The 17,201-nt window shown below is 43.0% G+C and overlaps 1 protein-coding gene across 11 annotated transcripts in view; it reads left to right on the top strand.

The window, feature by feature from the left end:
- hspg2 (heparan sulfate proteoglycan 2) overlaps window positions 1-17,201 on the top strand; it is a 167,704-nt gene that overhangs the window by 66,269 nt on the left and 84,234 nt on the right. For 9 of the 11 annotated variants that reach the window (XM_049581474.1, XM_049581475.1, XM_049581470.1 and 6 more), the window contains exons 4-18: window positions 6,166-6,275; window positions 6,450-6,508; window positions 7,800-7,972; window positions 8,105-8,143; window positions 8,871-8,996; window positions 9,144-9,350; window positions 10,915-11,034; window positions 11,266-11,397; window positions 11,781-11,925; window positions 13,855-14,012; window positions 14,110-14,250; window positions 14,400-14,563; window positions 15,714-15,893; window positions 16,089-16,285; window positions 16,757-16,904. In XM_049581474.1, the coding sequence (XP_049437431.1) occupies window positions 6,166-6,275; window positions 6,450-6,508; window positions 7,800-7,972; window positions 8,105-8,143; window positions 8,871-8,996; window positions 9,144-9,350; window positions 10,915-11,034; window positions 11,266-11,397; window positions 11,781-11,925; window positions 13,855-14,012; window positions 14,110-14,250; window positions 14,400-14,563; window positions 15,714-15,893; window positions 16,089-16,285; window positions 16,757-16,904 (2,099 nt within the window). The remainder of the gene's footprint in view (window positions 1-6,165; window positions 6,276-6,449; window positions 6,509-7,799; window positions 7,973-8,104; window positions 8,144-8,870; window positions 8,997-9,143; window positions 9,351-10,914; window positions 11,035-11,265; window positions 11,398-11,780; window positions 11,926-13,854; window positions 14,013-14,109; window positions 14,251-14,399; window positions 14,564-15,713; window positions 15,894-16,088; window positions 16,286-16,756; window positions 16,905-17,201) is intronic. The other 2 variants (XM_049581471.1, XM_049581476.1) reach the window with 2 other exon arrangements.

The raw sequence follows: 17,201 nt of genomic DNA, 5'->3' as shown, positions 1-17,201 counted from the left end.
TGCTCAATCAAGTCTTTGTCTTCTGTATAGGCCTTCATGTGTTCAGCGGGGGCCCATTGCACAAAGCCACCACAGTTCTGCTGAACAGCTTTAATAGCTAAATAAGTTTGTGAATTAAGAGTGTGGAATGCTATTTTTCCACTTTTTTTTTTCATCCCACTTGCATGTCTGCACTCTGACAGTTTCATCACTCTTGATGGTGGCGGTGCTTGACGAGGGGATTTCCCCCCTCCCGCTGGAAGCAGCGAGTGATGCACAAGAAAATGGGGTCTTGGAGTAAAAGAGCCGCTCGTTAGCAGCAGGGCACAACCCGGCACTCTAATCAAAGGATCTGAGGCGGCAGCAGTCCCACACTCGCCAGTCTGTAACGTCAAAGCGGCAAGCTCAGAGAGAGTTGGGGCTATGGGCTGCTGTTGACCCGGCGGCGAGGACCCACTCAAGTGATTAGATTATATGCGGGTCAAATGAGGCGCTTTGATGACTAACTTTGATGTTGCCTGTCTTCTGGGTCCACATTCAGGCTGAACAATTATTCCTACAAGTCTGACAGTAACAGGCTGTAAAACAAGCATTCAGGCACCCTGCCAGGCAGCGCAAATGCCTGCAGTTCTGTCGTTACATGTTCACCTCGCTGTGTGTTTTCATAGGCAGCGCTCAGTTTACTTTGTCATAAATGTGGCTTTTCCTCACCAGGAACGGGATGTCTTGGAGTGCCAGTGCTGTGTGTGAGGAAAGAGAATTTAGCAGTGTTTAAAGAGGACAGCTGTTTACCAGCCAAAGCTCAGGCAGTGGAGCATAAGGAGGCAAAGTTTCCCACAGGCCTTTAACACAGACAACACACAGCTGGAGTGTGAGACACAGAATCTTTAAAAACATTGATATAGCAACAAACAACTGTTCAATCAGTTAATGTCCGAGAATATTTTTGACTGGCCTGTAGGTTAATTTTCTGCTCTTCAGTTTCTTGCACCTTGCACCACCCAGATCTGGTGGGAGCTAGCTAGCAGCGTATCGTCCTCACCCAACAGCATTGCTATGGAAACATGGTGCCCACCCTTTGGTCTCCCACCAGGTCACCCTTTAGCATTGTTATCTATGGGTGCACACTGCACAAACTAGACTGTTCGTAAATTCGGGGCGATGTTTGATTGTAGCATTTGGTTGTTTAGAACACTGCTTTATCTGAGCAGCAGAGCGCCAAGCGGAGTGAACGCGTGATTAGCTTAATATTTCGTTAACTCTTGTAGAAATACGTGAGGGCGGCTGATTGGCGGAACATTGGCGGTTTGATCCCTGGCTCCTCTAGTCAACATGCTGCAGTATCCTTGGGCAAGATTCTGAACCCCAAGTTGCTCCCAATGGCTGTTCCATCGGTGTGTGAGTGTGTGTGAATGGTTACTGAGCAGCAGATGGTACCATGTATGGTAGCCTCGGTCACCAATGTTTTAATATGTTCGTGAATGGGCAAATGTGGCTCATGGTGTAAAAAGCTCTTTGAGTGCTTGGAAGACTAGAGAGAGAGAGATTTACAAACACACTTTTTGTTATCACTGTTAGCTGTGTTAGCACTGTTAGCAGTGTCAGTGGTGCTAATGTAGTTAAAAATGCTAAAGGGGTCTAGTGGCTCAAAATAAAGCTACTTATTCACCAAGGCTTGAGGGGGCACCAGAGGGTGGCCACAAATGTCATACCACCACGAGGACAGCGTTACCAGCCGAATGAGCAGTGCTGCTAGCTAGCTCCTACCCAACCGAGGAGGTGCGCAATGCAGAGAGGCCAAGGCTAATGTTAGCTAACCATGTTAATGTGGTTAGCCAGCTGTCTGTCAGCCCAAAGAAATAAACATTAAATGCAACATTACATCACAAAACATTAATATTTCACCACGTCCAGATGAGACAGTCCTTTTTCTTAAAAATTAACTGGTTAGTTACCACGTAATGGGAGTGAGGCAATCGGAAGCAAAATGTACAGAAACTGACATCCCTAGTAAAAATAAAGTGAAGTAAAAGCATCCTGAGCAGAGAATAAAGTCCCTCTGTGTGTTGTAGTTTGAGCTTCTCTGTACTTTGTTTTGTTAACTGGGCCAGCAGGTCTGTTTCCTTGAAGCTGTTAGCCCGCCATGACGGTGGCGGTTGGCTCTGTGAGCACTGTTGCTGTTGTTAGCACAGTTAGCCCTGTTAGCACCATTTTGGCTCAGCCACCTCCATGTTTGCTTGTGACATCAGAGGTGAGAGCCATGTGCAGGCAACATCAGCCACGACTCTGAATGTCATATTTAGCATCTTAAACTTTTAACTTCAGTAGCCCCTGGTGAGCATGATAAATGTCTCATGGGGTCCACATGTCTCATGATTATCCAAGGAGAAAGGAAGATAGCAATTTACACCAAGAGTGTTGGTATTTTCTCTGCTTGCTGTGTGTGTGTGTTAGCAGGTTTATTGTTTTGCACATATTTGGGCATATATGTTTGTAACTAGAGGCTGAGAAGCTGCCTATTTAGAACATGACTCTTTGCTTTTGGCATGGTAAGTAGCATCTGACTGCAAGAAACAGTACAAATATTGACTTCCTCCCTAAACCCAGTCTGAAATCAGAGGCTGGCAGGCCCGTCCTAACAAAGTGTTGGCAGGAGTGTGAGAACGCGGCACCCTGTGGGCCTGGGCTATTTTAAGTTTCATGGGCTAAGCCTGTGACTTTGGGATTATAATAATACAGCTGACATTTTTGTTGATAATGAGTTACTCAGATAGCTCATCAAGATGTTGTATACAGATAGTTATATTCAGCTATGTTTACAAAGTCTATTTATAACTGGAGTGGAAAAATTGATTAGTGATTAGAGTTAATCCCTTTTTTGTTTTGGGATGTCAACATTATAATGCTCAAAAGTTAATACAGTTTTGGAAACAACTGCTCCTATAAACGGCCAAAGGCTTCTGAGATGTGGGATTGAAACTGGCACTGATATAGAAGATGTGTCCCATACAAAGTGTTAGCCCCATTAAAGTGTGAACCTTATGTTCATTTATTTTGTAAGGTGTGATTGTACAAAATTTGTTTTGCATACCAATGCATTTAAATAAATCAGCATGACATCGTGATACATTGTGTAAAAATCTTTTCGTAAAGGGTGACACTGCAGGTCAATAGAGTAAAAATTTTAACTAATCGATATCACCATGGAACTTCCCCAGTTCATTACCTACACTGAGACAATTATTTGGGTATTACAGAATTTCTGAAATTTTATATTCAAACATGCAAATGAGGCAGTGTGTAATTGAATATATGATAATTTAAAAAAAAAAAAAAAATTAATAGAAAATCCAGAATAAAAATCTGAACATTAGGTGAAACCAGGTTCTTTTTTCATTTTGAGAGTCAAAGGTTTACAGAGGGACTTTTCGCCATGTTTTTAGGTATAAAATGTCATTTGTAAAAACCGTGAGGATATAGATAGCAATGAAACTGGAAATTTTGGTGTTTTTAAGTGCTTTTGAAGTTGAGATGTTTGGGTCAGTGTGAGGAATAAAATGAGAAAATGGCTTTAAAGATACGTACTGTAAAACTGTATGCATTTTTGGGCAATAGGGTAAAAAATTAACCCATAGATATAACCATGAAACCTCCCCAGTTGGTTGTTGACATTAAGACAATATTTTTTTGTATTACAAGTTTTCTGTAATGTTATGTTTAATATGCAAATGAGGCACTGTCTTTTTAAGTATGTGCTTTTTGCATACATTTTCAGAACAGAAATCTGAACTAAAATAAACATCTAAATGTTCATTTTGGATGTTTTCTTTCCACCAGTGCAGGGATAGGTGACCTGCAGCTCTGGAGTTGCATGTGGCTCATTAGCTCCTCTTCCGTGGCTCACTGTGGCTTTGACAGACAATAATATGGAAAATGAATAACTGTTATTTTTTTAACATACAAATTTTCATTTATTTTTTAGGCCTTGAGTCTTACGTTCTTCAACTGTAAAAATGTGTAGCCTATACACCAATTTTTTAATAAAGTTTTAACTTTTTGTCGACTAAAATGTGTCGTACATCTGTGACCTGGCACCTTTTCCTTTAAAGACATCACTAGTGATGGCTACAGTTGTCTTGAGTCTCCCTAGCCAGGCTAGCTGTGGATTCCAAATCCAAAAACGGAACAGACTCAGAGGAAAATAGAGAATTCAATATTGTGTGGACAAAGTCATTTGCTTTCATCGGCAATGCTGCAAAGTTGAACACCAAATAACCATAAATAGCCCACTGCAGAACAGCCACCATGTGCTACAACATACATGTATGCATGAATGCTCATTAAGATCTATTAGTAATGTTCATTCATTAATTCATTTTCCATAACCACTTATCCTGTTGGGAGTCACGGGGGGGCTGGAGCCTATCCCAGCTGACATTGGGTGAGAGGCAGGGTACACCCTGGACAGGTCACCAGACTATCACAGGGCTGACACATAGAGACAGACGACCATTCACACTCACATTCACACCTACGGACAATTTAGAGTCACCAGTTAACCTGCTTGTCTTTGGACTGTGGGAGGAAGCTGGAGTACCTGGAGAGAACCCACGCTGACACGGGGAGAACATGCAAACTCTGCACAGAAGGGCTCCCCCACCCTGGGTTTGAACCAGGCGACAGAGCTAACCACTGCACCACCATGCCGCCATTAACAGTAATGTACATAGGCTAGATTAGACTTAAAATATGTCTGGCTCAAATATGTTCTGCGGCTCCAGACAGACTTTTTTTTCCTTTTTGGCCAAAATGGCTCTGGTAATAGTAAATGTTCCCTATCCCTGCTCTAGTCTGAAAGAAAACATGTTATAGAAGCAAAATAACCCAAAATCTCATCATGGACCAGTGCATAAAAATACTGTTTTCACCTGTAGTGTCTCCACTTAATGGTCAGTCTGACCCACATATGTGGCAGATGGGTGGAGTTTTTCGTATGCAGGGCAATTTGAGCGCTAGATGAGGAGAAGAAGAAGAGAATTCTATTGTCAGAGTACAAAAGGAGATTGAACGTTGCCTCTTTCTCATTGCCACATTTCTTCAGAATGATGAGAAGGCAAGGTCAAGCAAATTAGTATTTTTCTGGGTTCACTCAGGGACACTTCAGCAGAGACAATGAACTCAGTATATCTGAATCCAACCAGCTGCTTTTAACGTTCTGAAAGTGAAAGTTTAAAAAAAAGGGACCTAATTGCAGCTTCTGTATGATTCAGAGTTCCTTACGTTCATCTAGTTGACCTACATGTTTGACAGCCGGTCAGACCAGCTCCTGCAGCCTCTCTGTAGACCATTGATACAGTTCCTGCTGCAGCCCCCTCCGCTGCTCTGCTGCCTGCCGGCCTGATGTGTTTGACTTGCTACAAGTGGAGGGAATGTTGAGGGCCCCTTCTGCAGTCATTCACAGAGGATTTTCTTCTTCTTCCTCTGCAGCCGCTGGCACAGTAGCGATGCTGACTCAAACTCCCACTTACCTTCCAACTCTCTGATATCATCAGCGTTCAATCAGGGGATCTGGTGCAGACTTGTGGCCCTGCTATTTTGGCTAATATCCACGAACTGCGTGTTTGAATGTTTGCATTGATTTCAGACAGTGTGGTCGGTTCTGTTTGCAACAAAGGCGCTTTATCTGTCTGCCACTATTTGTGAGTATGTTAAGTATGTGTCTCCATGTGTCTGTGACTCACAGAGGTACAGACAATAAGACATGCATTCATTGATATTATAATTTCATGGTCGTATTTGAGTATGTGAGGATAGAGTGTCAGCTTGTGCCTGATGTTGGGGCCTATGTGTGGCGCAGCGCTGCAGTTGTCGGTTTTAGCGCAGACCCGACCACAACTGAGATATGGAAATAGACGCCATAATTTGTATGTGGCTCTGATTTAAGCCACAGTCATGCTCTTCAGTTCAGACTTTGTAAAACATTTACCCAAAGCCTTTGCAAAGGGAACTAATTCTCAAACAGTATCCCATATCAAATCGTCTTTAATAAACTTCACCACTTAATCTTGGCTCTGGCTTATAATACCTAAACTCTGCAACAGATGGACGTTAATGCTGAGCCTGTGGTCGTTGTGTGTTATTGTGTGGTTTAGCTGACAGATTCTCCTCCCCTCCCTGTGTTTCTAGTTTATTACAGAGCTCTCGTCAACTTCACCAACTCCCTCGTCTACGGCCCCGAGCTCGAGGACATCTTCTCTCCAGCCTTTAATGAGATCTCTGAAGCAGTGGTGGACACGGTACGTCGTACTCTCACAGGATAAACTCCACTGAATAGCAGTCATGTACAGTACACCAAGGCTTACCTTATAAGGCTCAGGCATGTTATTTATGAATAAGAATGTGTGACCTTATGTCTGAAAATAAGACGCAGGTTTATTTCATCTTAACCAAGTCTGGTTTTCCCTCCGCAGCTGGAGTCGGAGTACAACAGGATTCCAGGTGTCCAGACAGTCAGCGTGGTCCTCATTAAGTAAGAACACCAATCCTTTAAATCTTGCCCTGTGACATCCAGAGTAGATACCCTGCAGCTGTGTGCGGCTGCTGTCTGGGTGTCTCACTCTGGCCAGGTGATATTTCTTTTCTTTTTCCAAACTGCACAAGGCCAACAGTGTCGGCCTACAGTCAGTAAATCATCAGCAATGAGTAATTCCACAAAGGGACTTCCAAAGAGAAACTTTACCTCTAACAAGCTTTCCTTTTTAAAGGAGAAGTTCACCCCAAAATCAAAAATACATATTTTTCCTGTTTTTTATTAATCTAGTATGTTTCTGTGTGAGATGTGGAGATGTAGGCCATAGATATGTCTGCCTTCTCTATAATGGAACTAGATGGCACTCAGCTTGTGGTGCTCAAAACACCAAAAATGCATTTGAAAAACTCAACAGCAATATCTCTTCCCAGAAGTCATGACCCGTTTAGTCAAGATAATCCACAGACCTTGTTGTGAGCAGTTTCATGTAAGAACTACGGCCTCGTTTCCACCACGCAGTTCAGTTCATTTGGGTTCAGTTAGGGTGCTTTCACACCTGCCCTGTTTGGTTCGGTTCAATCGAACTCAAGTTTGTTTGCCCGCAAGCGCGGCTTTTTGGGCACGTGTGACCACAACCGGACAGAGACCTTCTTGAAGAGGTGGTCTCGGTCTGGTTACAAACAAACTCTACTCTAACAAACTTTATCTGGTTCACTTGTAAATGCTGCCGTGAGAACACGAACCAACTCTAGGCAATTATACAACTTTGTAAGAAGAGTAGTCCCTGATTCAGACCAAGGCAAGACAACTCTAGTTCTGAAAGCAGCCTTAATTACACATTAAAATGGTTGTTTTAGTGTTTCCATTGTCAAAGGTTGTGGACCGATTGAACTATTCCATACTGCCCTGTTTCATTGTCACCCCTGTTAAGGTACCTAGCACACTGATCTGATTCTCTGCCCACAACATTATGGATTATCTTGAGTAACCAGATTATGATTTCTAGACAGAAACATTGCTGTTGAGTTTTTCAAATGTATTTTTTTGGCGCTTTGAGCACCACGAGCTGAGTGCCATCTAGTTCTATTATATTGTAGAGAAGGCAGACATCTCTACGTCCAATATCTCCAACACTCAGCAACTCACACCAAGACAATCTGGATTGATAAATAGCAATACAAGTAAGAGGAAAAATATTTATCTTCAATATTGGGGTGGATTGTCCCTTTAACCATCTGCAGTGCACGCCACACAGTCTTTAGCCTCACCAGGCCTTTCTCGCTCTTTGCAGGAAGATTATAAGAGAGGATGGCGTGGATGTATTTGTGGAGTTGGACGTGGGTTCTGACTACAACAGCAACGATGAACAGATCCGCAGCGTGCTGTACAACGTGGTGAAGGAGGGAGCCATCGCTTCCTACGTCACATCAGTCGAGGGCTTTCAGTTCAGAGAGCTCGGGGAAGGTAAGACCTCAACAAAGAGGACCGACACAACAAGGACGTAAAGTGACTCTGTTCCACAATAGCTTGCTGTATGTTTACAGCAGCCCACCAGAGGGGTAGGCAGTGCCCTTAACATTTCCCTCTGGTTTCTAGTTCAACCTCTGCCTCCAGTGGAGCCTATAGCCGTGCCAGGTTTGTACTCTGCCATGCCCTCTTCATGGTGACTGAGCCGACTGTACTGTAGAAGCTGTAGGATGACTGTAGTGCCTTTAGAAAGAACAGTCGAGCATATCCTTCCTTTATGGTGTTGACATTTTACGATGACCTTTACTTTGACATGTACAAGCAATGGTCATGTGGTCTGAGGAATGTTTTGCATGGAGGCACCGATGTGAAGTAGACTTCTCACTATGATCCCGTAGCACACAGTGGATAAGAAGGACCTTTGCATGGCATGAGTTTGATCATGAATGCTTCTGTTCACTGCGATCTAAACCAGCTTTTGAGCCACACCAATTTCATCAACTCTGACACAGGCATGTCCACTGATAGAAGATAATAGTAACTTTATCTTCACTGAGATGATAGGGTTCCCATCTACCTGTCTGTCTTTCTCTTCTGATCATCTCTCCATCCATTTATTTAGCTTATATTTAAACACAGTGGATTTTAAACCCAACAGAGAACTTATACCCTTGAAAATCTCCTCAGTTTCTCAAAGCACACCTGTCCAGTTGCACTTACCTGATGGTTGAAGGCCCAGGATGCATTTCTTTTGTCGTGTTTCACCTCACTTTGTTTTATTTGTGTTGTGATGTGACAGTAGTGTAGTGTATTGGCTGTTCTGTAGCCTTGGCTTGCATGTATTTGATCCTTTTGGACCCCCTCCCCCTCCCTTCCCTTCCCTCTACATCTCTAGTAACCCCGGGCATCAGACCCTGCATGCCAGATGAGCACAGGTGTGGTGATGGGACATGTATCCTGATGGAATACCTGTGTGACAACAGACCAGACTGCAGAGACATGAGTGATGAGACCAATTGTGGTGAGTGGCTTCAGCTTGAGTGGCCAGCAGGTTGTGGCACTGTCTGCTAATAGCATGGAGTACGGGCTGGATGTGAGGCGCATTCACTTAACAGCTTTAAGTAACCACTTTGTGTGTTTGCAAAGTTTAATCAGAGATTTGTTTCAGAAACAAGACGGCCGGCCCCTCCGGTTACCACTCCTCCTACCACCACCACCACCACCACCACTGCCAGGAAGCCCCCGCGGCCCCCCAGCCCGCCTGGACCCTGCAGAGCAGATCAAGCCACGTGTCAGAGTGGAGAGTGTATCCCTCGAGACTACATCTGTGACGGAGAGAGGGACTGCGCGGACGGAAGTGATGAGTTCAGATGTGGTGCGTAACACATCCCTTTGCATGTGCACTGCAACTGTGGCACTTGGTTTTATTGCATTTAATGTAGTGAGTCGTCCTCAACTCCAGTGTGTAAGATTTAGGGGGATTTAGTGGCATCTAATGGTGAGGATTGCAGATTGCAACCAGCTTAAATTCTCCCAGTTGCTGTTCAGGTGGTTTTTACCGGGAGCAGAGTTATCCACAGAGGTCTCCTCCTCTCTACAATGAACAAACCCACTGAGTTAACTGGTAAAAACACTGAATAAAGCAGTTTCATGTTACAAATCAGCTTTTCTCCTAGCCCAAACTTGGTGATTTACACCGGTTAAAACACTGAATAAAGTAGTTTCATGTTAACGCTGCTTTTTGTGGATGGATGTCTAACTACACAGGCCGAGGTGAAGATGTGAAAAAGCAAACGGCCCTATCTAGAGCCAGTATTTGGTTTGTTCATTCTGGGCCACTATAGAAAAATGTCAGTGCAACCTGGTGATCTCTGTAGATGAAGACCCACTCCCTATGTAAATATAAACAGCTCATTCCAAGGTAACGAAAACACAATCAGTACGTTTACATTGACAGTTTAATTCCACTTTTAATCGGAATGAAAGGCCATTCCGATTAAAAGTGGTCATGTAAACGGTCATTCCGATTGAAAATTAAATCTGATTAAAGGGGGTGGTTTATTCCGTTTGTCATTCCGAATGAAAGAATTTTGTGTGCATGTATACACTCATTCCTCTTTAAGTTCATTCCGGTCTTTCTGCGCATGCTCGTTTCCTTGCCCTTCTGGTGCGATGACGTATATAGCGCGCATAGCAACGGGCTGCATAGCAACGGGCTGCATAGCAACGGGCTGAGCTAGAGCAGTCGGACTCATTGCACTCACCGGTTTCCATTCGCCACAGCACGGTCTTCTGCCTCCCTTCTCCTCCTCAACAGATGAAGCATTAGCAGAACAAGGTTGCTGTCGTACTACTACTTCAAGAATATAAGCAAAACACACCCGAAAAAGGCACTAAGAACGGCGTCGTCAAGCATCTTGTTATCCGGAGCGAGGACCACAGTGTTTTCTTCCGGTAAATGTAAACACGTAACATCTGCCCCGCCCCCTATCCAATCAGAAACCTTCCCTGCCCCAAACCTCGAGCGGACCTGAATAAAGGCGATTAAACTGATCTCCTGTGTAAACCCTCATTTGGAATGAATATTTCTCATGTAAACTACCTGGAAACACTTTAATTCCGAATGATTTCATTCAGATTCATTTCATTCCGAATGAGAAGCCATCATGTAACCGTAGCCAGTGATTCTTATTTTCAGGTGATCACACACTAAAGAGAACAAACCTTTTTATATTTCATTTCTCCCGTTATATCCCCCGAAATCTTACACACTGGTCCTTGCAACGTTGTAGTCGAAAGGTAGCTTGCTGTTTCAGCATTCGATTAGCATTGATATTTATACTATTACACATATATTTAACTCTAAAAATGGATTTTAACAGCCCTAATGTTCACACTCTGAGGCACCGACGCTATTATTATCCTCTATCTTTGCACAGGTACTCCGTCTCCCTGTGAGCCCAATGAGTTCAAGTGTAAAAATGGCCGCTGTGCCCTCAAGCTTTGGCGCTGTGACGGAGACAACGACTGTGAGGATAACTCAGATGAAACAGACTGTCGTAAGTCTCCTTTTCTTTTGTGAGTCATTAAAAGGCCCACCTTCAAGGAACAGGCCGACGCTTTGGGAAATACGCTTATTGGCTTTCTTGCCCAGATTTAGATGAGAAGATCGATACCACTCTGGTGTCAGATATGAGAGTGATATCGATCTTCTCATATAACTCTCGACCTTAAATTAATGCTGTGTGTTTACGATGATGATTAAAAGTTGTTGTAAATCTCCACTGCAGCCACCAAGGGTCCTGGCGACAGGTGTGCTCCTGAGCAGTTTGAGTGCCTGAGCGATCGCACCTGCATCCCAGCTAGTTACCAGTGTGATGACGAGCCGGACTGCCCTGATCGCTCTGATGAGTACGGCTGCAGTAAGTCTCACACCAACAGTGTTTTACAGCTCTCTTATTGTATCTTTCTCTCATGGGCAGTTCACTCTTTTCTTTCGTACTTCTTGCCCTCTCTCTGCTTCTTTGACTCTTCTCTATAGTCACCCTCTGAGCTCCTTTGTACGCTGTGACTAATTTGCTGTGAAGCAGGCACTTTTCACACACGTGTTGACTGAGACACAGAGCTTTTTTTTGTGAAGCATCCATTCCTGAGAACTGAAAAGGAATTGTCCGTCCGTTTCCTCTGACTTTCAGGCATTTATGAGCTTCACTGGATCGCCAAATTCCAGTCACATGCCAGCCTTTTTGTACATGTGCATTTATTATGTGGTTAAAGCAGCTCTCATCTTCTTGACACTCTGCAGCCCCTCCCTCTGTGACAAGCCCGCCGGAGGAGTCCATTCAGGCAGCACGGGGGGCAACGGTGACGTTCACCTGTCAGGCCGTTGGAGTGCCGATGCCCATCATCACCTGGAGACTCAACTGGGGACACATTCCTCTCAGCGGCAGGTGGGTCTGATGATTCATTCTTAACAGTGCTGTCTTTTTATCATCTGAATGTTAACAGTGGAGTTTTGTTGATGCTACTTTCAGAACAGCGTGTGTTGCACTGTTTGGGCCAAGCTGTCTCAAACAAAAACATCTGCATCTGATGAAAGCCAGTCTTGTTTAATTGATGTGCAGCAGACCATGCAGAGTTGGAAATGACTATTAGTTTGTCTCCTTTTCACGTTTCTCACCTGACATATGAGGAGTGTTCTTTGAGACCGCAGTATAACTGCAGACAGACCTGTTAGATCACTGTTTCTGTGCTGACCTCTAATTTTTTTCAGACCCGTGATTCTACTTACTGAGATATTTGTGGTGCGCTACATCACCAAAAGTCGCCGTATCAGAATGTTCGCTCAGGGCGTAGTCCGCTCTCTGTGTGTGTGTGTGGTTAGGCAATTATAATTTAATTTTATGGATTTTTGTGTAACAGCAATTCTGCAGACTGTTACAGTGAAAGCCAGAAACAGATGATGTGTTATGGTCCATGCCGTAGTTGATATAAATCCTCCTCCATAGTTTGCAATATATATGCACCAATTGGGAAATTCTGGCCAATACCAATGTTTAAAAAACAACTTTTTTCCCCCTTTGTTTCTGTTATTAATCCATGTGTGTTATTAATGAGCCCAAATCCAATCATGCAGCTTTATGAACAACCTTGAATATTACCTCTTACATTAAAAAAAATAAATAAATAAATAATTTATGCCTCCGCATGGGTGACAGTCATGGTGGGGACATTTTGTTTTTGGGGTTGTCCATCCTATTCTCGTAAACAGGATATCTTAAGAACACCTTGAGAGAATTTCTTTGGATTTGGCACAAACATCCACTTGACCTCAACAATGAACTGATTATTTTAGGTGGTCAGAGGTCACTGTGACATCCCATCCGACTCATTCTTGTTAACATGATATCTCAAGAACGCCTTGAGGGAATTTTCTCAAATTTAGCACAAATGTCAACTGGAATCAAGGATGAAATGATTCGATTTTGGTGGTTGACTGTTAAAGGTCACGGTCACTGTGACCTCACAAAACATGTCTTTGGCCATTACTCAAGAATTCCTATGCTAATTATTACAAAATTTCACACAAAAGTCTAATAAGATAGAATATTGAAGTGATGACATTTTATATCCAAAGCCTCAAAGGTCAGCTTCGCTGTTACATCATAATGTTCTGCAAAAAACACTTTTCTGGTCATTATTCAATGACATAACTCAGGAACAGAAGAGGGAACTCTTGGTCAGATACTGAATTGGTGACACTAATCTTGAAACTGTGGTGGTTCAGCTCTTCTGTGCTGCTGAGCTGAGGATGTATGTGAAGCAACCATGTTTTAGAATATGTCTTCATGTGAGTCTGGACAAATTGGTATAAACTGCAGCTTGACTGGTTTCAACCACATAATTCTGTTTTGAAAAATAACCTTAACCTGCTATTAAGCTACATACTCAATGAAAAGTTTAAAGTACATACATAGCCCAATAAAAATAATCTTTGTGTGAAACATAAATTAAACAAAAAAGCAATTAGAAAAGCAACAAAATAAAATATAAATATAGAATGCAATGTTTCCATTAAGCACAGACTTAAAGTGGGCTGGAAATGGGGCTGATCATAGGACTCTTTACAAATGAAAATTATATAACAGTGCGCCTCCTCATCTGAATATTAATGATAAAAAGAGAAAAAAAAAATTCATCCAAGATGTGAGAAACATCTGCAGCTGCCATCGGTGGATGTCTTTTTTAGTGATGGGCCGATGGCAGTCAACAAGGCGAATATTGGCTGTTTTCGATGTTGGGTTATTAAATCCATGCACTTCTAATGTTAGTTTATGACTGTAAAAGTAATCATTTGTGCTGTTTTTCTATGTTCCCAGGATCTCCATGACCAGCGAGAATGGCCGCGGCACTCTGACTATTCGTGATGTGAAGGAGGCGGATCAGGGAGCGTACACCTGTGAGGCCATCAATGCCAAAGGCCTGGTGTTTGGTATCCCTGATGGAGTGCTGACTCTCATATCAAATCCAAATCCAGGTACTGACGCCTCATGTTTACTGAGAGTTCACCACAGTTTTTAGTTCTCTTTATAAAAAGAATATGAATAAACTTGTGTCTGTCTTGTTCTCTGTAGGAAACTGTCCTGATGGTCACTTCAGTGTGGAAGGACGCTGTGTGCCCTGCTTCTGTGCTGGCATCTCCAAAATCTGCAAGAACACTGGTCGCTACCGAAACCAGATCAGCCTGCGTTTCACAGAGGAGGAAGACTTTAAAGGTAGTGAAGCTATTGATGCTTATTAAACTGATAGAGAGCTAACACAACATATACACGGTCAACTGAAAGACCTTTAAAAGATGTGTAGGGGTAGTCTTAACAGTTATAGCATAAAACATGCTGAGTGAGTCTGTTATTCTTACCTCCAGGAGTGAATGTCACCTACCCATCCAGGCCAGGCACTCCTCCTCTCTCCTCCACTCAGCTCCTTGTTAACCTAGAGATGGAGGAGTTCCAGCTCGTTGACCTATCACGCCGTTTCCTCAACCTTGACTCCTTCTGGACCCTGCCTCGCCAGTTCCTGGGCAACAAGGTCAAGAGTCAAGTATATTTGATTTACTCAGAGGTTGGGTGGCTCTCGCACTCCGTAGGTGCGAGTGAGCACCTGGATATCAACCAAAACAGTGACCTGACATGCATGTGAATAAATGTAATTGAGCATCAGTATGTTAATGGGGTGCTTGAAAATAAAATAAAATCATATTTAGAATTTTGTTATTATCTGTAATTTTCCTATATTTTATTTTTACCAGTTGCTCCATGATACTAGCTTGCCGTTTGTAAATTACTTTATCGGCTAACATTATGAAGCAATGGCAGATCAGTGCTGCATAGCTAACCTTAGCTTAGGTTACGGTTAGCTCGTTGGCTGCCCAGCTAGCAGTAACTTAGCTACGCTGCATTAATCTGGCTTCATGTGCTTCCTAACGTTAGCAAATAAAATAATTTGCAAACCAGCCCCTAGAGTGGGATGAATTAGCTACTAGTATTTTGCAACATTAGCTTGCTAGCAATTTGCCTTTGTCAGCAAGCTAGCTAATGTTAGCTAACATTAGCCAGCTAAAACCACAGCTCTGTGTTTCCTCTAGGATTATTTTTCTGATTTTGTGTATTTAATCTTTATAAAAACACAAATGAGTGAAACAATTAGCTTAGCTAGCTAGCCGGAAGGAGAGCGGACGTCAGCTCTGTCTCACTGAATGTCCATCTTACTCCCAAGGTGGACATTTAGTTAGCAACTGTAGCAGCTCGAATTTTGCCAGCACAAACCCAGGTGCTAACTCAAGGTTTGTCTCCTGGCCATGGCTACAAAATCTATATAATGGAAACACAGTATGTATGGATTCTGTGTGCGGTGGGTGGTGGTCATTTGTTGGTGTTAGCGGATGCCATTTCTTTGCTAACGTTAGCTACTGTAGCACTATAGCGGAGCTGAAGAGAGAGGCAAGGCACTTGGGAGTGTGAATAACGTCATATCCTTCAAATTTTCCGAGAAAATTTGCCCCAAGTTCTTAACCGAGAAATTAGTCCACAGGCTGTTAAAGGCAACTGCGAAATTTGGGGAAGGTCTCAGTTTTTAAGATATAGCACAATCTTTTAATCAGCATGGAAACAATTAAAACATGTTAAAGGTTATATCCAGAACATTTACATAAAAATTACACCTTACCATCTGTTTCTAGATTGACTCCTATGGAGGATCCCTGAAGTTCAAGGTGCGGTACACGTTGGCCCGTGGTCAGTCTGAGCCTGTGGAGAAGCCAGATGTGATGCTGGTTGGAAATGGACGCAGACTTGTCTACCGCAGAGGCAACCCCACCCCTGCCCGAGTGGTCAACCAGAAGGAGATCAAATTCACTGAAGTAGGTCATTGGTTTAAAAACAGTGCAAATTCTGCACAATCCTGTGGTACATCTATGATTATGACATGAAGACGTTCTTCCAAAAAAAATACAGAAATGTAGAAATATGAGATAGAGAAATATACTGCACATAATAATGAAATACATTTGAAGTTAATGTAAATACATCAGTAAACCTGCTTGTTCTTGTTTCAGGAAAACTGGCAGCACTCTAATGGCCGCCCTGTGACCAGGGAGGACCTGATGATGACACTGGCCAACCTGGACAGCATCAACATCCGCACCATCTACGACAACCACATGGTCAGCGTGGGACTCGGTGACATCGTCATGGATACCACCACTGTGGAGTTCAGCACTCGGGGTCATGCTAAGGAAGTTGAAGAGTGCAGGTAAGAAAAAATAGGGAAGACTCCAGCATTATGTGGTGGGGTTTAGTGAGATGGGAGATCTTTACAAGCCGTCACTCAGCAGTCTAGAATTAAAGCAACCTGTTGGGACGTGTCCACTGTGTGCATATGTAGAGTGAACAGTGCTGCACAATACAGTAACATTCATATATAATGACTGCTTTTGAAATTGTTGCTATAGAAATAATTCAGAAAACGTACATTGAGGGACGGCTTGGTGGCCATGCTCCCAAACTGTAACACCCCACAGTTCAGTATTCATTGTCTTTCCCCTCTCTCTCGACTTGTGTTGTTTGTCAGCGTCTCCACTGTAAACTATCTTTGCTTGCTTCATTCAGATGTTTCTTATTTACAGTATGAGGAAGATTTGTAAATCGTAGTGTTGTAATTGGACTCGTCATAGCTGTGTTATGGAAACAGTTGCTTGATGATCCTAATTTTTATCATTCCCAGATGTCCTCCTGGATACTCAGGCCTCTCCTGTGAGATGTGTTCCCCTGGTTTCGAGCGCGTCCCTGGTGGCTCCTATCTTGGCACGTGTGCTGGTTGTAACTGTAATGGACACGCCAGTGCCTGTGATCCAATCAGCGGACACTGTCTGGTAATAGCTAACTCCTTTTTTGGCAAGAATGGCTTATAATTAATGGAATTTGCTGGTAATTACTTCCTTACTGTAGAACATTGAAGAGTTCAGCTAGTTGATCATGACAGATTTTTGTCTGCTTTAAGGAAATACTCTCGCTTTTTTGCCAAGCTTTAGTTGAAAAGATCAGTACTTTTGAGAAACTATGCTAAATATTAAGCTAGAGCAGAAACCGTATGAAATCATGGATATATCCACCATGTTGTCACCCATTGGTTTGTGGACTGGCAGTTTGGACCTCACCATCTTGGCTTT

The sequence above is a fragment of the Epinephelus fuscoguttatus genome, linkage group LG7, assembly GCF_011397635.1.
Source record: "Epinephelus fuscoguttatus linkage group LG7, E.fuscoguttatus.final_Chr_v1".
Lineage (NCBI taxonomy): Eukaryota > Metazoa > Chordata > Actinopteri > Perciformes > Serranidae > Epinephelus > Epinephelus fuscoguttatus.
Note: the sequence above shows the minus strand (reverse complement) of the source record. Positions and strands in the feature narration are given on the sequence as shown.